The following is a 22,245-nucleotide window of genomic DNA, read 5'->3' as shown; positions in this document are numbered from 1 at the left end:
CACTAGTCACTTTAAATACTGCCACTTTAATAATGTTTACATATCTTACATTACTCATCTCATATGTATATACTGTATTTTATACCATCTATTGTATCTGGCCTATTCTGCCCGGTCATTGCTCACCCATATATTTACATGTGTATATTCTTATTCCGTCCCTATAGATTTGTGTGTATTAGGTAGTTGTTGTTGAATTGATTACTTAGATATTAGATATTACTGCACTGTCGGAGACTAGAAGCACCAGAATTTCGCAACACTCGCATTAGCATCTGCTAACCATGTGTATGTGACCAATCAAATTTGATTTGATTTGACAGGCTGTAGTGGACCAAGTTGAGAGCTTCAAGTTCCTTGGCGTCCACATCACCAACAGGAGACTGAAAAGATTTGGCACGGGTCCTCAGATCCTCAAAAGGTTCTACATCTGCACCATCGAGAGCATCCTGACTGGTTGCATCACTGCCTGGTATGGCAACTGCTTGGCCTCCAACCGCAAGACACTACAGAGGGTAGTGCATTTGGCCCAGTACATCACTGGAGTCAAGCTTCTATACCAGGCGGTGTCAGAGGAAGGCCCTAAAAAGACTCCAGCCACCCTAGTCATAGACTGCTCTCTCTGCTACCGCACGGCAAGCGGTACCGGAGCGCCAAGTCTAGATCCAAAATGCTTCTTAACAGCTTCTACCCTCAAGCCATATAAGACTCCTGAACAGCTAATCAAATGGATACCTAGACTATTTGCATTGCTACCCCCTCACCCGCCCCTTCTTTTACACTGCTGCTACCCTCTGTCTACTATCTATGCATAGTCACTTTAATAACTCTACCTACATGTACATATTACCTAAATTTTCCTGACTAACCACGCATGTTGTCCTTAAGAAAAACATCAAGCATCCATTGCTTGTTACCCTCCTGGCCTAGATCAGAAGAACATTTAGTGGGGAAATAAGCATGTCTTGGAGGAGAACAACATGGCAATACAGTGGAGAGCATTGCGTGTTGCCCTGCTATAGCTGAGGATTGTGGTTAATGTGAACGAGCTGCCCCGTGCAGCCTGCACATCATCTCAGTGTGACGCCAGGGTGATGGATGGGCCCTAACCTAGCCTGCTGGGGGGGTGAGAGGATATAGGGTCTGGTCTGATCACTGCTCTGGTGCAGTCTGATGCACAGATGATGCTAGGCTGAAGCACACACAGAAACACACGGCCGGATGCACAAAACGGATGCACAAAACATGCGTGCACCCACACACTTTGTCACCACTCAGGGGTCTTGAAAATCTGCTGACTACTGCTGATCCTGACATGTGTGTGTGTGTGTGTGTGTGTGTGTGTGTGTGTGTGTGTGTGTGTGTGTGTGTGTGTGTGTGTGTGTGTGTGTGTGTGTGTGTGTGTGTGTGTGTGTGTGTGTGTGTGTGTGTGTGTGTGTGTGTGTGTGTGTGTGTGTGTGTGTGTGTGTGCGTGTGTGCGTGCAATGGTGGGGTGTTGATATGACATGTGGAACACCAGAGAAAATACCATGGACTGTGTTCTCTGTTTTCAAAGCATTGTGTTACAAAGGATTACTTAGTTTAACACCATCAAGAGGCACACCAGAACAATTTTCCATAACCAAATAATTACATTTCCATCAGAAGATTCCATAAGAATTCCATAAATACCACATGAAAACGACAAACACATTTGTTTTGCCCAGTATCCACCAGCCTATGTGTTGCCTTTTGAAGAGCTCGACTTTCCTCTGCACTGAGCTGCTTATTTGTGAACCTAATGGCCCTCGCTGCTAACTGGTGTCTGGCCTCTCTTTAGCCTCTCTTTAGCCTCTCTTTTCCCCACTGTTGTAGTTCATGTTGTTGTGCTAAAGTGAAGATAATGTAATCTACCTCCATCCACCTACTTCCTCGTTCCTCCTTCACCTCCTCCTCCCACCATCCTCCTCCCTCTTCTCACCCCAACAACCCTAGATCTCCTGCCCACCCCTTCCCCTCTCTCTCTCGCCCCACTTCCCCTCTGCTCCTTCCTGATGCCCCACAACAACTGCACACGGCACACTGTCAGGTCACATGACGGAAAAATACTCTCCACTAAAGTTACTCATACCCATTGCAGACAGAAGATGTGGTATATTATGTGTAAAAAAAAAATGTAAGGCAATGTTTATATACAGCAAATTCTCCAGTGGTAAATCAAAACTGATGGTGTTAAATTAACTCTGTGCTTAGTGCTGATGCTGTTACACTTTGTCAGTGTTAGGGCATTAACACTTTGTGTTATGCAGTACGTCATACAGCCTTTTTAACACTAGGAAGAGTATGTAGCTTGCACCAATGATCATATAGTATTTTTAAAGTTATTTTGTTTTTTTAAACAAAATCATGTTTTTCGTGATTGGATGATATTTGAAGGAAACCTGTTGCTTCTCCATTGATAAAGTTTGATCATAAAGTTACTGGTCCCCTACCCCATGTCACACACTTGGATTCATTATTAAGGGCTTGTAAAGTAATCATTTCACTGCCTGTTGCATTCGGCGCACGTTTCAAATACAATTTGATTGGATTATTAAGGAGACAAGGCGACATCACTTTCACACTCATTTTGTGTATGAGTCCGTGTGTGAAAGGGATATCAGAAACCTCTGCAGAATAAATCATCATCCTGCAATTATTGAAGTGAACGGAACAGAACGGTCATCTCTCAGAAAACCTCAACAGGTACAGCTTTAACATCTGGGACCTTGGGGTCGCTAGATGAGCTGACCCCGAAATGTGCCGTCACACCTGCTCCAGCCCCACCAGAGAGTCCCGGCTGTTATTGAAAACATTTTAATGGGCGAAACTCGGCTTTATTCCCTATTATGTTTCATTAGATGGGGATTATTCCAACACAACACACCAGGAAGCTCAAACGCTACTGCCAGGAAGTAACATGTTTTTCTCTCCCTCAAAACAAACCAGGGCTGTACGACAGGGCCAATCAAATAGAAATCATTGTTTTCTTGGTCAAGTTGAACACAGAGGCAAACCACATGATCTGATACAAATAAAATAAAAATATGAAAATATGTAAATAATTATTTTAATATGTTGGTAACCCCGGTGGTGGGAAAAAGTACCGAATTGTCATTCTTGAATAATAAAACCGTCCTTATATTAAGCAAACCAGACGGCACAATTTTAATTTTTTAAAATTTTATTTACGGATAACACATAATTTACAAACAAAGCATTTGTGTTTACTGAGTCTACCAGATCAAAAGCAGTGGGGATGACAAGGGAAGTTCTCTTGATAAGTGCGTGCATTTAATCATTTCCTGTCCCTCTAAGCATTCAAAATGTAACAAGTAAGTACTTTTGGGTGTAAGGGAAAATGTATGGAGTAAAAAGTACATTATTTTCTTTAGGAATGTAGTGAAGTAAAAGTAGTCAAAAATATAAATAGCAAAGTAAAATACAGATACCCTAAAAAACTACTTAAGTAGTATTTTACATATTTACTTAAGTACTTTACACCACTGGGTAACCAGTTGTATAAAAGTGATAATGCTCTCGAAGCCGGCGTTTGGAGGATATATTGGCATCTGCTCGCTGTGTGTGTGTGTGTGTGTGTGTGTGTGTGTGTGTGTGTGTGTGTGTGTGTGTGTGTGTGTGTGTGTGTGTGTGTGTGTGTGTGTGTGTGTGGTTCATGTCAAACTTATGTGGATGTGGGTTTGTCAGATTGTTTGAAGTGGGTGAACCATGTGAATTGTGCCATAGTGTGTATTTATGTGAATTCCAGACAGACATTTCCTTCATTGCTGGGTTTGCGAAGCCCTTGTGACTACAGTACAGTGAAGTCAGATGATAATGTCTTCACATGGCCTTGGTCTGCACGCACTATCCATCTCTGAGGAACTTGAGTCTGCATGTCCAAGAGCCGTCTGCACTGAACAAAAATTTAAACACAACATGCAACAATTTCAAAGATTTTTACTGAGTTACAGTTCATATAAGGAAATCAAGGACTTATTCCTTGATTTCATGTGACTGGGAATACAGACATGCATCTGTTGTTCACAGATACCTTAATAAAAAAGGTAGAGTGTAGATCAGAAAACCAGTCAGTATCTGATGTGACCACAATGTGCCTCATGCAGCGCGACATCTCCTTCGCAGAGTTGATCAGGCTGTTAATTGTGGCTTGTGGAATGTTGTCCCACTCCTCTTCAATGGCTGTGAAAAGTCGCTGGATATTGCCAGGAACTGGAACATGCTGTCGTACACGCGTAGATCCAGAGCATCCCAAACATGCTCAATGGATGACATGTCTGGTAAGTATGCAGGCCATGGAAGAAATGGGACATTTTCAGCTTCCAGGAATTGTGTAGAGATCCTTGCGACATGGGGTCGTGCATTATCCTCCTGAAACATGAGGTGATGGCGGTGGATGAAAGAGACGACAATGGGCCTCGGGATCTCTTCACGGTATCTCTGTGCATTCAATTTGCCATTGATAAAATGCAATTGTGTTCGTTGTTACGATGCCAAACTGCAGTCAGGTGAAGACAACCCTGCAGGTGAAGAAGTCGGATGTGGGGGTCCTGGGCTGGTGTGGATACACATGGTCTGCGGTTGTGAGGCCGGTTGGAAATACTGCCAATTTCTCTAAAATGACATTGGTAGAAAAGTTAACATTCAATTTTCTGGCAAAAGCACTGGTGGACATTCCTGCAGTCAGCATGCCCATTGCTTGCTCCCTCAAAACTTGAGACATCTGTGGCATTGTGTTGTGTGACAAAACTGCACATTTTAGAGTGGCCTTTTATTGCCCCCAGCACAAGGTTCACTTGGGTAATGATCATGATGTTTAATCCTCTTCTTGATATGCCACATGTGTCAGGTGGATGGATTATCTTGACAAAAGATAAAATGCTCACTAACTGGGATGTAAACAAATCTGTGCACAACATTTTATGCAACATTTTTGTGCAAATGGAACATTTCTGGGATCTTTTAATTCAGCTCATGAAACATGATGTACACTTCACATGATGTGTTTATATTTTTGGTCAGTATATATCCAAAGCCGAGGGGCGATGCGTTCTATGGAAAATAATGAACGCCGAGATGTTCCACGGCACGCTAGCGGAGCTGAGATTAGGAGCACACTCTTAAAGGGAGTGCTCCTAATCACAGCTTGTTACCTGTATAAAAGACACCTGTCCACAGAAGCAATCAATCAATCAGATTCCAAACTCTGCACCATGGCCAAGACCAAAGAGCTCTCCAAGGATGTCAGGGACAAGATTGTAGACCTACACAAGGCTGGAATGCGCTACAAGACCATCACCAAGCAGCTTGGTGAGAAGGTGACAACAGTTGGTGCGATTTTTCGTAAATGGAAGAAACACAAAAGAACTGTCAATCTCCCTCGGCCTGGGGCTCCATGCAAGATCTCATCTCGTGGAGTTGCAATTATCATGAGAACGGTGAGGAATCAACCCAGAACTACACGGGAGGATCTTGTCAATGATCTCAAGGCAGCTGGGACAATAGTCATCAAGAAAACAATTGGTAACACACTACGCCGTGAAGGACTGAAATCCTGCAGAGCCTGCAAGGTCCCCCTGCTCAAGAGAGCACATATACATGCCGATCTGAAGTTTGCCAATGAACATCTGAATGATTCAGAGGACAACTGGGTGAAAGTGTTATGGTCAGATGAGACCAAAATGGAGCTCTTTGGCATCAACTCAACTCGCCGTGTTTGGAGGAGGAGGAATGCTGCCTATGACCCCAAGAACACCATCCCCACCGTCAAACATGGAGGTGGAAACATTATGCTTTGTGGGTGTTTTTCTGCAAAGGGGATAGGACAACTTCACCGCATCAAAGGGCCGATGGACGGGGCCATGTATCGTCAAATCTTGGGTGAGAACCTCCTTCCCTCAGCCAGGGCATTGAAAATGGGCCGTGGATGGGTATTCCAGCATGACAATGATCCAAAACACACGGCCAAGGCAACAAAGGAGTGGCTCAAGAAGAAGCACATTAAGGTCCTGGAGTGGCCTAGCCAGTCTTCAGACCTTAATCCCATAGAAAATCTGTGGAGGAAGCTGAAGGTTCGAGTTGCCAAACGTCAGCCTCGAAACCTTAATGATTTGGAGAAGATCTGCAAAGAGGAGTGGGACAAAATCCCTCCTGAGATGTGTGCAAACCCGGTGGCCAACTACAAGAAACGTCTGACCTCTGTGATTGCCAACAAGGGTTTTGTCACTAAGTACTAAGTCATGTTTTGCAGAGGGGTCAAATACTTATTTCCCTCATTAAAATGCAAATCAATTTATAACATTTTTGACATGCGTTTTTCTGTATTTTGTTGTTGTTATTCTGTCTCTCACTGTTCAAATAAACCTACCATTAAAATTATAGACTGATAATTTCTTTGTCAGTGGGCAAACGTACAAAATCAGCAGGGGATCAAATACTTTTTTCCCCTCACTGTAGTAGTTGCATTTGCATTTGTTTAGGCTGTTTTCTAGAGACATTTATTTCAATACATCCATAACAATGAACTAATGATGTGTTCGATTTCACCTGACAAAGGTCACCTTTGTTGAGGAGGAGCTAGCCAACAACACAGCTAGCACAATCACTTACCGGGGGCAAACTACCTGCCCTCCAGGACACCTACAACACCCGATGTCACAGGAAGGCCATAAAGATCATCAAGAACAACAACCACCCGAGCCACTGCCTGTTCACCCCGTTATCATCCAGAAGGCGAGGTCAGTACAGGTGCATCAAAGCTGGGACCGAGAGACTGAAAAACAGCTTCTATCTCAAGGCCATCAGACTGTTAAACAGCCACCACTAACATTGAGTGGCTGCTGCCAACACACTGACTCAACTCCAGCCACTTTAATAATGGGAATTGATGGGAATTGATATAAAATATATCACTAGCCACTTTAAACAATGCTACTTAATATAATGTTTACATACCCTACATTATTTATCTCATATGTATACGTATATACTGTACTCTATATCATATACTGCATCTTTATGTAATACATGTATCACTAGCCACTTTAACCTCTTGCTCCTACCTGACACGCAGGCGTCCCATCTAGACATCTGGAAATGCAAATGCGCTACGCTAAATGCTGGTAGTACTAGTTAAAACTCAAACGTTCATTAAAATAGACATGCAGGGTATTGAATTAAAGCTACACTCGTTGTGAATCCAGGCAACAAGTCAGATTTTTAAAATGCTTTTTGGCGAAAGCATGAGAAGCTATTATCTGATAGCATGTAACACCCCAAAAGACCCGCAGGGGACGTAAACAAAATAATTAGCATAGTCGTCGCTACACAAACCGCACAAATAAAATATAAAACATTCATTACCTTTGACCATCTTCTTTGTTGGCACTCCTAGATGTCCCATAATCACTATTGGGTCTTTTTTCGATTAAATCGGTCCATATATAGCCTAGATATCGATCTATGAAGACTGTGTGATAAACAAAAAAAAATAGCGTCTTATAACGTAACGTCATTTTTTTAAATTAAAAAAGTTGACGATAAACTTTCACAAAACACTTCGAAATGCTTTTGTAATGCAACTTTAGGTATTAGTACACGTTAATAAGCGATCAAATTGATCACGAGGTGATGTATATTCTATATGGGGTACGTCTGAAAATAATGTCCGGGTAAATCTCAACCAAAATATCTGGTCGGAGACCTGAACAAATGGCTTGTCTCTTCTTCGTTTGACCAAGAAACAAAGCCTAGGCAAATGACAAGACTGTTGACATCGTGTGGAAGCTGTAGGTATTGCAACCTCAGCCCCATTTAATGTGGTTCGCCTTTATCAATGGGTTGAAGTGGCGGATGGATATATATTTCCATTTTCAGTGATCAGATTTTCCTGCGCTTTTCAATGAAACGCACGTTCTGTTATAGTCACAGCCGTGATTTAACCAGTTTTATAAACGTCTGAGTGTTTTCTATCCACACATAGTAATCATATGCATATACTATATTCCTGGCATGAGCAGCAGGGCGCTGAAATGTTGTGCGATTTTTAACAGAATGTTCGAAAAAGTAGGGGGTAGGAGTAACAGGTTAAACTATGCCACTTTGTTTACATACTCATCTCATATGTATATACTGTACTCGATACCAGCTACTTCATCTTGCCTATGCCGCTCTGTACCATCACTCATTCATATATCTTTATGTACATATTCTTTATCCCTTTACACTTGTGTGTATAAGGTAGTAGTTTTGGAATTGTTAGCTAGATTACTCGTTGGTTATTACTGCATTGTCGGAACTAGAAGCACAAGCTTTTCGCTACACTCACATTAACATCTGCTAACCATGTGTATGTGACAAATAAAATGTGATTTGATTTAAAACTGAAGCTGGAAAGGCTGTAAACAACCTGCACTTCAATTCATTTGACCTGTTTTCTATTGAAATTTCATTGCATATATCATTATACAATTTTAACCTTTATTTAACTAGTCAAGTCAGTTAAGAACAAATTCTTATTTTCAATTACGGCCTAGGAACAGTGGGTTAACTGCCTGTTCTGGGGCAGATGACAGATTTGTACCTTGTCAGCTCGGGATTTGAACTTGCAACCTTCCGGTTACTAGTCCAACGCTCTAACCGTTAGGCTACCCTGCCGCCCCATGATGCTGATTCATGATTTCGACTGGCTGAGTGAAGCTGCCTGCCTGCCTGCCTGCCTGCCTGCCTGCCTGCCTGCCTGCCTGTCTGTTCATTACTATGGGACAGCAGGAGATCGAATCTGAATATTGAAACAATTTTGCAAATGTCAGAGAGACAGCAAGGTTTATACAAATGTGTGCTATTGAAAACAAATTGCTAGTCTAAAAGAAATGGGAGATAATGTCTACATGCTTTTTAGAGTGGAGATCAAGTTTATAAATTGTTTGGCTGGGCTGTTGAGACAGTGGATTGTGCAGTGAGATGGAACAGAGTAAATAGGCATTTTAACATTATAGCATTAGCTGGTGGTAACTTGTGGAATAGACACCGGCTGGAATGCGATTTTAACCAATCAGCGTCCAGGATTTGACCCACCAGTTGTATAAAGGGAAATAATGTACACTAGAATGACCTTCAAGACAATCAAAAACAAGTATTCAACAATGCCATGATATATCCAGTCATAGTCTCTCACACTCAATGAGCTTCTAAGAATGATCCAGCATGGACACCTGGAGAATTCTTAGAACAGAGTGTGAGAGAGATTGGAACTACATAGCGGAGTTTACATGTCCAAGAGCATTGTGTGTCCATGCTGCTATGGCATACTTCATAGAACATCAGCGTGTGTAAGAGGAAATACATTTGACTGCAAAGTCGATAACTAGCGTCGACCACAGACTCCGAGGTGTGATTGTCGAGACATGGCTTGACCTCGTGCATATGAGCACAGATTCGCAAGAAACATGATGACACACGATGTCAGCGCCAGCCTCCCCTGCAGCTTCAATACGTTTTCAAACCGTTTCTCAGACAGAGCATCCTGCAGCTTTCTCACACATTCATGCATCCTGCTCAACACTTCCTCTCCTGGCTGCAACTCAGCATCAAAGGAACAAACAAGAAACCAAAAACTGAAGTAGACAACATAGTTGAATGCTAAGAATCTTAAACGTTTAATTTCGTGGTGCACCGAGGAGAGGCACTAACAAACACTAACAAACTGATAAACAAACGTAGGAAAGGCTCTCGGTTAGCCTTAAACAAGCGTTGGATGAGATTTATCCAGTCTGTGGATAGGCAATTATTTTTTATGGTGCGAGCCAGCGACGTTCCTGCTTGTGTCTACTGCCAAACTGCAGTGTGTATTTGTTAACTTGATGGAAACTTGTGCCCCTGCCATATCTGATATGCCTACGAGCCACAATCTGCCAGCAAAACAACAAAACGATTACAACTGTGTACATAAACATGCTGCCTGCACTCAGAATTCTTCCTTTGCTTGATAGCCTTACAGCCACCTCAGCAATAGGAAGTGGCAGTAGCACTTTTCTTGATCTTCTATCTACTAAACCATCACTGTCAATGAACATAAAGTAACAGTATATCAACACCGTGATACACAAAAACAGATGTTCACCTAACAACTCACTTGAGGTTTAGGTTTCCTCACAGCACGATTGTTATATTTTGCATTCAACACAAACGTTTTGATAGTTCTGAATCAATTATGTGTACAGACATTAAATTCCTTCAAGTATTATAGTTAGCTGCTTTCCAAGCCAGTACTTGTGTATGTTGGCATGTACCAACAGTGACGTTTGATCATTAGCTCATTTGGTGTTTGATATTCCAAAGCTAAACACTTCCACAAGGTCAGTTTTCTTAATGGGAAACATCACTATTCCGGGCTCTTAAAGGCTTTGCAAACACCAGCTGTGTATGAGATCTGTGAATACATAGGATCTGCTTCCAGGAGTCAAACTCCATGCTTGTTACAGTAGATACTATCCCCTGGATGCACATTCTCTTGGATATTTTACCCGATGTCTTGTTTCACTATTTACACGTTATTTGTTTACTGGTTATAGATCACATCAAGTCATAGGTATTCTGATATTTCAGTTCTCATATTTCGTTTCTGTGACCACTACGCCACATTGATGTAACCTCACAAATAAAACCTTCCTGATATCTAGTTTTTGGTTCTCACAACAACAAAAAATACTTGTTGTAAGAAACAATAAGCTTCTTGCTTCCAGTGGTTCATTTAGGCCGATAAAAGAGAAGACAGAAGACAGTGGTTCGGCCCGTCAAACGGACAGTAAAGGAATGTATTTTTTTAAGCTCCAAGTACGGAGAGAGTCGGTTCAGAGTGAGGTCTTCTGGGAGATCTGGAGCATCCGTCAGGGGGATGCTCTGGATTTACGACCGACCACGCAGAGGGGAGAGAGGGGAGACTGCCAATGTCCTGGTAAGGGTAAGGGAAGGGAGTGGACGTCTGTCTGTTGGACAAAGCTTGACCATTTCTCTCATCAGACCTGAGTTCAAATACTATTTGCTTTCTTTCAAGTAGCTACGGTTGAAGTCAGAAGTTTATATACACTTCGGTTGGAGTCATTAAAACTCATTTTTCAACCACTCCACACATTTCTTGTTAACAAACTATAGTTTTGGCAAGTCAGTTAGGACATCTACTTTGTGCATGACACAAGTCATTTTTCCAACAATTGTTTACAGACATATTATTTCACTTATCACAATTCCAGTGGGTCAGAAGTTTCCATACACTAAGTTGACTGTGCCTTTAAACAGCTTGGAAAATTCCAGGAAATTATGTCATGGATTTAGAAGCTTCTGATAGGCTAATTGACATCATTTGAGTCAGTAGAAGGTGTACCTGTGGATGTATTTCAAGGCCTACCTTCAAACTCAGTGCCTCTTTGCTTGACATCATGGGAAAATCAAAAGAAATCAGCAAAGATCTCAGAAAAAAATGGTAGACCTCCACAAGTCTGGTTCATCCTTGGGAGCAATTTCCAAATGCCTGAAGATACCACGTTCATCTGTACAAACAATAGTATTCAAGTATATACACCATGGGACCACACAGCCATCATACTGCTCAGGAACAACAGCAAAGGACCTTGTGAAGATGCTGGAGGAAACAGGTACAAAAGTATTTATATCCACAGTAAAACAAGTCCCATATTGATATAACCTGAAAGGCCGCTCAGCAAGGAAGAAGCCACTGTGCCAAAACCGCCATAAAAAAAGCCAGACTGCACATGGGGACAAAGATCGTACTTTTTGGAGAAATGTCACCTAGTCTGATGAAACAAAAATAGAACTGTTTGGCCAAAATGACCATCGTTATGTTTGGAGGAAAAAGGGGGAGGCTTGCATGCTGAAGAACACCATCCCAACCGTGAAGCACGGGGGTGGCAGCATCATGTCGTGGGGGTGCTTTGCTGCAGGAGAGACTGGTGCACTTCACAAAATAGATGGCATCATGAGGAAGGGAAATTATGTGGATATATTGAAGCCACATCTCAAGACATCAGTCTGGAAGTTAAAGCAAATGGGTCTTCCAAATGGACAATGACCCCAAGCATACTTCCAAAGTTGTGTCAAAATGGCTTAAGGACAACAATGTCTAGGTATTGGAGTGGCCATCACAAAGCCCTGACATCAATCCTTTGGAAAATTTGTGGGCAGAACTGAAAAAGCGTGTGCGAGCAAGGAGGCCTACAAACCTGACTCAGTTACACCAGCTCTGTCAGAAGGAATGGGCCAAAATTCACCCAACTTATTGTGAGAAGCTTGTGCAATGCTACCAAATACTAATTGAGTGTATGTAAACTTCTGACCCACTGGGAATGTGATGAAAAAAAAAAGTTGGAATAAATCATTATCTCTATTATTCTGACATTTCACATTCTTAAAATAAACTGGTGATCCTAACTGACCTAAGACAGGGAATTTTACAAGGATTAAATGTCAGGAGTTTTGAAAATCTGAGTTTAAATGTATTTGGCTAAGGTGTATGTAAACTTCAGACTTCAACTGTATATAGTTTGATTTGGCCTGCCTAGAGTGCTGGTTGAGGGCAGAGGAGGGACTCCCAATACCAGGACCTTGGTTAGGGTGAGGGATTGGCCATTTTTCTGTTGGACAAAGCTTGACTATCGTTCCCTCTCCCCCTCTTCTGTTATACCCTGACCTGGGTTGAAATTCTTTCTAATACCTTTGTTGAACCTGCCTAGAGTGCCAGATGGGCGATTTTAACTTTTGGGACTACTTCCTTGGTTCCATTGCATGAGGCAATGGAGTGGAGTTCACCAGATTAAAATAAATTATATTATCCTATTTTTGGCATATACAGTGCATATCAAATTAGCAACGGTTAGAATCATTTGCTGTGGGTCTGTGGATTCAGCCAGTCTCCTTTTCTCCAGACTCGTAAATTCAGCCAGAGCACTAATGTCTAAAGACAAACCGACCAGCTTCCACCCCACTTATCTTCTAACAGCCAGTGAATTAGTAATTTAATCAAATCAGCTGCAGCAGCGTTCCATACATAAATCAGCCTTCAGACAGTGAAATAAATGTAGACTGTCCATTTTATCTAGGGGAGTAGAGATAGATACACTGCAGTGCCTATACACACAGGCTGAAATATGGCGAAGGGAAAATGTCACTCCTCTAAAGAATGCTGAGGATTCTCTTTGCATAGACTTCAGTTGACAGACATATGGTTTGTTGTCTGCTCTGCTACGTGCAGATCCACCCGATTGCGACGATAGAGGGAGCCACCAACATCCACCCGGTAAGAATGTGGTGCAACTCTCTATAAGCACTTGCCCAGCCTCCAAAGTTCTGTATGTCTCTCAGCAGCGGATTCATCCTTATCGTTTCGCCCACCTCCAGCTCTGGTAGGCCTCGAGCCGTCAGGTCATAGAATCACTTATAGAGCTGCTTTCTGTGGTGCAGTTTGTCCGTGACCATGTCGCAGGGCTCAAATAGCTTGTTAGCTACGGGGATGGTAGTCCTCAGAAGGCGTTGCGCTGGGCTGCTGTCCATGTTTTCGGTGGGTGTTCCTCAACTGTAAGATGGCTTTCCAGGGGTCGTTGCTGTCATGCAAGCCCCTGTGTAATAGGTTTTTTGCAATCTTGACAGCTGACTCTGCTTTGCATTTGCCTTTGGGTGTCTTGGAGAGGTGGTCCTGTGGTCAAACGCCCATTCTGAGGCGAAACGCTTGAACTTTGTAGTGAATTGTGGGCCATTGTCCGTGCTGACCTTGTCAGGTTGGCTCTGCCTTGCAAACTGCGACCTTCTTCATCTCTGTAGAAAGGTCAGGGAGCAGTTCAATTTCTCAAAAGTCAGAGTTGTGATCAACAATGACAAGATAGTCCTTTTGTCCGTGGCTGAATAAGTCCATGCTGACGATTTGCCAGGCCCTTGTGGGAAGTTTGTGTGACATCATGGTTTCTTTTGGCTGTTCATGAGGGTACTCGTTGCATGTGGTACAGCTGCTGGCAAAGTCTTTCATTTCTGCTTGTTTCACATGTCTGGCGGTAGCATGCGTGACCTAAAACTGGAGTGTATGCGGATAAGCATCTCTGGACGTAGTGATTTGGGGATAATGATCTTCTGACCTCCGAACAAGATGCCATTTTGCACGCTGATCTCATCTCGAAAGGCCCAGTAATCTCTCACTGTGAAAGGTGTCTCCTATTTCAGGTACGGCCATGGACCATGGACTTCAGTGACTGTAGGTGTTCGTCCTTGTCAGTGTGTTGCCTGATCTGGGCTAGGCAGTGATCTGTCACATTTAAGTAGTCTGCCTGATTGATTTGTTTAACATCTTGTTGTTCCTGCTGTGGCGAACAGATGGCATGCCGCTGATAGGCAGTGTCTCTGCCTGTACATTGTGCTGTTGCACTGCTCAGTGTCTCACTGATGTACATATCTGGTCCTGGCTTGTAGATGACCTTCAGGCTGTAGGTTTGCAGAGTCGGGAGCATGCTTTGAAGCCTTTTGGGCGCATTGAGAAGAGATTTACTGAATATGTCAATGAGTGGTTTGTGGTCAGTTTCAGCAGTGACTAGCTCACAACCATATAAGTAGTGATGGAAGCGCTGGCAGGAGAAGACAATGCTGAGGCACTCTTTCTCAATTTGTGCATAGTTTTGTTCGGTGGAGGTGAGTGCTCTCGCTTCAAACACAACGGGCTGGCCTTCCTGGATAAGGCAGCATACAAGTCCAATTTGGCTGGAGTTGCTCTGGATTTTGACAGGCTTCGTGACGTCGCATTAGCGCAACACTGGCATGGATGAAGTCAGAGATTTCATCTCCGGCACTGCGGCCTCATGTTTCAAATCAAAATCTAATCAAATTTTATTTGTCACATGCGCCGAGTACAACAGTGAAATGCTTACTTACAAGCCCTTAACAACAATGCAGTTTTAAGAAAATACCTAAAAAAGTCAGAGAAAGAATAACAAATAATTAGTGAAAGAGCAGCAGTAAATAACAATAGTGGGGCTATATACAGGGGGTACCGGTACAGAGTCAATGTGCGGGGGCACCGGCGTCATGGTAACTGAGGTAATATGTACATGTAGGTAGAGTTATTAAAGTGACTATCCATTGATAATAGCAGAGAATAGCAGCAGCGTAGAAGAGGAGGGAGAATGCAAATAGTCTGGGTTTGGGTAGCCAGTGCCATGGTGTGTCTTTGTCCAGCAATCCGCGCAGAAGCTCATAGACTGCTGATAGGTGTGGCATGAACTTTGCAAGATAGTTTGCAAAGCCGATGAGAAGCTGCTCTCCTTTTTGCATCAGACGGGTTTGGCATGGCAAGGATTTCTCTGACTTTGTCTGGGTCTGGCTTCAGGCCTTTGGCCGAGAGAATGTGGCCATGGAAGTGGATGTCTTTCACCTTGAACTGCAGCTTCTTCAGGCCAAGGTGCAGCTTAACTGATCGGCAGCGCTCCATCAGTGCCAGGAGCTTCACGTCGTGGTCGCGTTCTGCTTTTTCGTCTATGTCACCACAGCCTACAGTTAGGACATCATCAGCGATGGGTTCAATGCCCTTGAGCCCAGCCAGTAACTCGTGCTGCTTGAGAGCTTGAGCCAGCGTTTCAGACCCCAGGAGGTCCAGAAGGTAGTCATGAAGCTGCTTTCTTCTTCCAGCTTGCATTGAAGGAATGCATCTCGGGCATCCACCAAGGTGAAAATCCTGGCCATAGGAAGCTTGTAGAGGACATCCTCCAGTGTTGGCATGATGTCGTGGGAGTGTTTCAGTGCTTGGTTCAGATGCTTGGTTCAGATGCTTGGTTCATTTCTTGGTTCATCTTCTCATCTTCTCTGGCTTTTTAACTTTGACCATATTGCTGATCCAGTCAGTTGGTTCAGTCATAGATGTCATGTGGCCATCGGCCTCATACTTGTCCAGCTGGGCCTTCAAGGCCACTTTCATTGCAATGGGCACATTGCGAGGAGCACACTAGACTGGAGTGATGCTCTCATCCACTTCAAAGTGCACCTCCACAGGTACTGATTCAACGGGCCCGTTGAATACATTGTCATATCTGCTGAGTAGCTGTTCTTTGGACAGGGGTCCATGCTGGACATGCTCCACGATGTGCAGGTCATTTGACACGGTGAACTGCATCAGTCCCAGGTATTCGCATGTAGAGTCTGAGAGGAGAGGATGTTGACTGGTTTTCACAATCTCAAACTCCAGCTTGTGTTTGTGTCCCCAAATAACACATTCGGTCTCAAAGATACCCATAGAGCTCATTAGTTCTCCTGAGTACAGCTTTAGTCTAGTGTCTCTGGGCAAAAGATTTGTCTTTGTAGCTCATTACATTGCACGTAGCACCAGAATCCAGTTGACATTGTTGCATCTTGTGTAATCGTCGTGTCACAAACCATTTCTTCCCTCGAGTGTACAGCCCCAATGGATTCGTGCATGTAAATGTCACTTTCACTGAGTGACATCATCAACACAGTGAATCTTGCCTTCACTCCCTCTTATTTTGCTTTTGAGGCACACTTTTGCAAAGTGATTATTGGTTCCACAAGCTCTGCATGGTTTTTCCATAGGCAGGGCAGTGCTCTTTGCCTCGTGCGTGTGCATTTCCAAAGTATTTGCATGATATGGGGTGGTCTGTGTCCACCGTTTGATTGGTTTGTCTGAATGTCTGCCTGGCAACAGCGTGAACAGTATCAACGTTGGTGTCTGGGGTTTCGATTTCCATTGCTCTCATTCTCATGTCAGTGACTTCAGCAGTGCGGCACACTTCAATGGCAGTTACTAATGTTAAGTCTCTCACTCTTAGTAGATGCCAGCGCGCGTCCTCATTTGACATTCCCAGGAATATTTGTCACGAATCAGTTCATCTTTCAATCCCTCATATTCACAAGTAGCGTATCTTTCTCTCAAACGGGTTACACAGTTGTGTACTGACTCACCCTCTTCCTGTTTGCAGCGTCCAGAAACAAACTGCTCGTAAATGACGTCCTGGCGGGTTTGAAGTAATTCTCCAATGCATCCGGTGTGGCCTTTGCATCACCCTGTTGTTGTGCTGTGAGGGTGAGATCGTGCCGGTAGATAGGCCTGCATTCGCTGCCCATTAAGCTCCTCAGAGTTGCCGCTTGGACCTCGTTGGGTTTCTCATGTAGACCGGTCGCCAGTGCATAGTCCTCGAATTCATCCCTGAAGTTGTCCCAATTAGTATTCCAGTCCCCTGTGAGAACCATGGGATTGGGTGGCGGAATGTTCGCTGCCACAGCGATGTTTCGAGACACAGCGAGGGTTTCGAGACCCTTCCTTCTGATACCATGTTCCAGTACGATATATTGGAGAAAAGAATAAAGACAGACACAAATGTCAAGTTCAATAGCCTTCTTCAAGCATTGTATAAGTGTCTCATACGGGGTCCGGGGGAACAGCCCAGCTAGTCGATTACAGCCCAGCTAGTCGATTAACAATTGTAGCCTAGTCTAGTAAGTTGACCATGTGTGTCAACTTACATCCCGTTTTTTCCCGGGACCCATTTCAGGTGTCCAAACTTTTCAGGCTACAACAAAAAGGTACATTTGTCAGCAAGACACATCAATTAATGCAGGCCTAATCAATGGCAATCACTGTCAGCAGGCATACTTTTTGGTGTTTTGTAACAGATGTCTATTTCCATTCATCAAATGGCGCAGGAACATGGACAGGGATTTGTTTGACAATCAAATAAAAATACCATGACTGGTGTTCACGCCACATTAAAAGGTAATAATTGTTCACAGTTTAAATTACGTCTTTATTATTAGGCCCATAAAAAAAGTATGTGCAAAGCGCTTGCTTTCAACATAGAGTCCACCCTCCCCCATGAATGTCATGGTGTAATGCGTGTGTGCGTGTGTGTGCGTGTGTGTGTGTTTTCAAGTGTCCAGAGTAAGTTGACTTGTTCCAGTCCCACACACCTCTGATTGAAGCCAGATGAGCTCTCCTCCAGGTCCTAAACCAAACACCTGCACTCCCATCTCTGTTAGCGTTAGGTTTAAATGCTGCCACCACAGTAACCAGATGTGGGCCCCTGAGCCATGCTGGAACAGCTCTCCTAGTACAACATGAGATTTGTCAGTATGGTCCCAACCAGTATGCTCCTGCCCAGCCCCTCTCATTCATAAACAATCAGGCAGCTCACAGAGGGGTACAAGGCTATAGGCGAGACCAATACTCAGGAAGAGTAGCTAGGACAGTAACCATTAAACAAAGCTCCTCACACGGTTATTATTCCAAGAAGGGGAGTTGTCAAATAAAAAATACAAATAAACGTTATTTGTCACACGCTTTGTAAACAACAGGCGTAGACTAAGAGTGAAATGCTTTCTTACAGAGAGAAAGAAAATAGAGAAATAATAGAAAAGTAAAACCTGTAGAAATAAATGTAATAATAAATGCAGAACGAGTGACGATAACTTGGCTATGGACATGGGGTACCAGTACCGAGTCGATGTGAGGGCATGTATGGAAGACGTTTTCCCACTGCTATAGCTGTGGATATGGCTGTGTTCCATCTGGACTATAGCAGTCTAGGGTCAGTTTCATTAGAGCATGGAATGGAAAAAGTTTTGCAGCAGAATGAGCATTTCTAGCTCTCCCCAGGCTGTAATGCAATGACTGAGGCTGCCTGGGTGTGTAGTAAGTGGTCAGTGGGGATGGGACCCAGAGGTTACAGGGAAACTCTTAGTCCGTGTCCCTGTCACAAATGGCACTCTATTCTCTATATAGTGTACTACTTTTGACCAGGGCCCATGGGGAATAGGGTGCCATTTGGGACTCAGCCTTGGTGTGATGTGATAGCTGCTAATGTGAGCCTCTATCTCCAGGTGCATATCTAACTCAATTCTCTAATGATGGTCACGGGCCTGCATCACATGTGAGCGTAGGAATCTGAGAGTCAGAGTTGGCTTTACAGAAACAGAGGAGTGTTTCAGGGTTTCAGACCCAGTTCCAGTTTGTGTCCCAAATGGCACCGTCTTCCCTATATAGTGCACTACATTTGACCAAGGCCCATAGGGCTCTGGTCAAAAGTAGGGCACAATATAAGGAACATATACAGTAGGTGCCAGGGAGGCAGGCCCAGTCTTCAATATGTTGTTGGTACTTTCCTCCCTTTTTGCACTACAAGAACATGACCTGAGAAGTTAATTCAGTACTGCTGGATTTTTAACTGAGTGCTCAGTCACTGAGGGACTTCCCAATACCAGTAACAGGCATATCCATTTCCAAAAACGTTCAATAATTGGTCTTCACTGGCAGTGTCAGAAACCCCACACCTGGTTGCATGACATGAGGTCTGGCTGTGGACTAACACCACACAGGAACTGAATTTAATTCACTTCAGATTATTTATTGGAGGTGTGTTCCCAATTTCCCACAGTTATCATACACAGTAAACGGTTTGTACTCGAAATTACAATAAAGTGTATTATATCAATATTCTTCCCTAAGACATAATAATAGTTCATAAGAACCAGGACAGTTCTAGAGGCTACACTCGTGCAGGTTCACTGTTTCACCACTGACTCAACTGCTCAATTAGGCACCACACTATCTACAATGAGAGTTTTCATCTATATTCTTTGTAGCTGTCTATTTACCACCACAAACCGATGCTGGCACTAAGACCACACTCAATGAGCAAACAGGAAAACGCTCATACAGAGGCGGTGCTACTAGTGGCCGGGGACTTTAATGCAGGGAAACCTAAATCCGTTTTACCTCATTTCTACCAGCATGTTAAATGTGCAACCAGATGGGAAAAAAACTCTAGTCCACCTTTAGTCCACACACAAAGACACGTACAAAGCCCTCCCTCACCCTCCATTTGGCAAATCTGACCATAATTCTATCCTCCTGATTCCTGCTTACAAGCAAAAACTAATGCAGGAAGCACCAGTGACTGGGTCAATAAAAAAGTGGTTAAATGAAATATGTTCCGGGATTCTTCCGATAGCATTGAGGGGTACACCACATCAGTCACTAGCTTCATCAATAATTACATCAATGACGTCGTCCTCATAGTGACTGTATGTATATGCCCAAACCAGAAGCCATGGATTACAAGCAACATCCGCACTGAGCTAAAGGGTACAGCTGTCGCTTTCAAGGAGTGGCAGCTGTACCGGCACGTGAACTGTGGCAGGTCTTGCAAACTATTACAGACTACAAAGGGAAACACAGCTGCGAGCTGCCCATTGACACGAGCCTACCAGATTAACTAAATTACTTCTATGCTTGCTTCGAGGCAAGTAACACTGAAACATGCATAAGAGCATCAGCTGTTCCGGACGACTGTGTGATCACACTCTACGTAGCCGATGTGAGTAAGACTTTCAAGCAGGTCAACATTCACAAGACCTCAGGGCCAGACGGATTACCAGGATGTGTCCTCCGAGCATGCTCTGACCAACTGGCAAGTGTCTTCAGTGACATTTTCAACCTCGCCCTGTCCGAGTCTGTAATACCAACATGTGTAATTCTGTGTGATTAGTTAGCTATTTAGTAAATAAATAATTAAACCCAATTTTGTATTGCTGATTCAACCTGTTCGCCAGGGTTCGTGCAAGAATTTACAACTTTCAGATGAGACTGAATTAAGGTGACGATTAATATTGACTGCTATTGATGTCAAATATTACTAGGTCTTTAAGAGTTTATTCGGAAGATGACAGCTCTATAAATATTATTTCGTGGTGCCCCGACTCTCTAGTTAATTACATTTACATGATTAGCTCAATCAGGTAATATTAATTACGGAGAAATGATTTTACAGCATAGCATGTCATATCACTTAATCCGGCATAGCCAAAGACACGACAACATATTACCTCAATTACCAAGACTAACCAGGTGCCCCTTCACTTTACTGCTGCTCTTGAATTTTTTATTACTTTTATTTCAGATTTTTTGTAGCTATTTGTTCTTAAAACTGCATTGTTGGTTAATGGCTTGTATGGAAGCATTTCGCTGTAAGGTCTACACCAGATGTATTCGGCGCATGTGACAAATACAATTTGATTTGACTTGATCTGATCATCACTCATGATGACTTAACTTCTGTGTCCAGATTTACAGGTGGCGTTGTTCTCTCTTAAAATGTCCGAAACAGAGCTGAAAGAATTAGGGTCTAATTGCAGTGGATTTCCATAGTTAGACATGGGAAGGAATAGCATATGGGTACATAACTGTACGTGTCCCGCTATCATATTCACCAGAGAAACATTTATACCCGCAGAAAAGGACCATTTCAAAACCGTTAGATTCTGAGGTCTATTCTAATAAACCATGGCAGTGCACGTGATGAACTTGCTTAACCTTCAGGTTAAAAAGGGATCAATCCAATCCAAAAGTCACTTACAACTAATGGATGCTTTAATGGGTCACGATTACTCATAAATAATATAGAACACCCTTAATGATTTGTGCCCGTCGGATGCGCACAATAGAACCTAGACCCAGTTAGGTAAACCATGCGCGCACGGCACGATGGACTGTTCGCTTGTAATAACATGCATATTTGAGTAAAGCTCACTTACCGAGTGCTGTCGTTAATTTAATATACTGCATTCGCCCTAGCATCTTGGTATCATCGGTCTCCAGGGCGGCAGGAGCGGTATTCTTCGACCCTTCCCGTCTGACGCGCAATATTCAACTAAAGACAGATCTCTCTAGAGGCGCGAGGGGTGACTGAACTACTCTGAGAATTCGCCTGACATTTCCTGTATTCTAGCATATGCGTTTGAAGTCCAAGAGGAATCTTGTAAGTGCCACTAAACCTAAACTTATTCCGTTTAAAAAAATAAGTGTTATTCTTCAGTTCAGTGGCACGTCACCGCTCCATATCCTCTGCTGCTGCGTAGGCTACTGCGTGGAGTGAACCGGGCAGGGAGAACAAGTCTGTGGGAGTTGGCTTGCCAAGCCAACCCATGGGAAAATCTTATCCTGCAAAAAACCAATGACAGCGAGGTCTGACTCTGTATATAAGAGTAGTTACTTTGGAATGGGGAATCACCAGCAATCCAAATCACCACCATTAGTGTTATCCATAGCCAATATATAATTCAAAAGACATTCCCTTGCCAGGTCTTGTAAAGTGATGAAAAAAACAGCAGGTGATTCCAAACTTTCTATAAACTTTCCCTGAAATGTCATGT

At 43.3% G+C, this 22,245-nt stretch overlaps 1 protein-coding gene across 2 annotated transcripts in view; it reads right to left on the bottom strand.

Annotated features, from left to right (window-relative positions):
• itga1 (integrin, alpha 1) overlaps window positions 1-21,976 on the bottom strand; it is a 67,489-nt gene extending 45,513 nt beyond the window's left edge. For both annotated transcript variants that reach the window (XM_035776715.2, XM_035776716.2), the window contains exon 1: window positions 21,628-21,976. In XM_035776715.2, the coding sequence (XP_035632608.1) occupies window positions 21,628-21,670 (43 nt within the window). In that variant the 5' untranslated portion in view covers window positions 21,671-21,976. The remainder of the gene's footprint in view (window positions 1-21,627) is intronic.
• Window positions 21,977-22,245: the final 269 nt, after the last annotated feature.

This window comes from Oncorhynchus keta, chromosome 9 (assembly GCF_023373465.1).
Source record: "Oncorhynchus keta strain PuntledgeMale-10-30-2019 chromosome 9, Oket_V2, whole genome shotgun sequence".
Classification (NCBI taxonomy): Eukaryota; Metazoa; Chordata; class Actinopteri; order Salmoniformes; family Salmonidae; genus Oncorhynchus; species Oncorhynchus keta.
The sequence above is the reverse complement of the archived record's forward strand: the minus strand, read 5'-3'. Positions and strand labels throughout refer to the sequence as shown.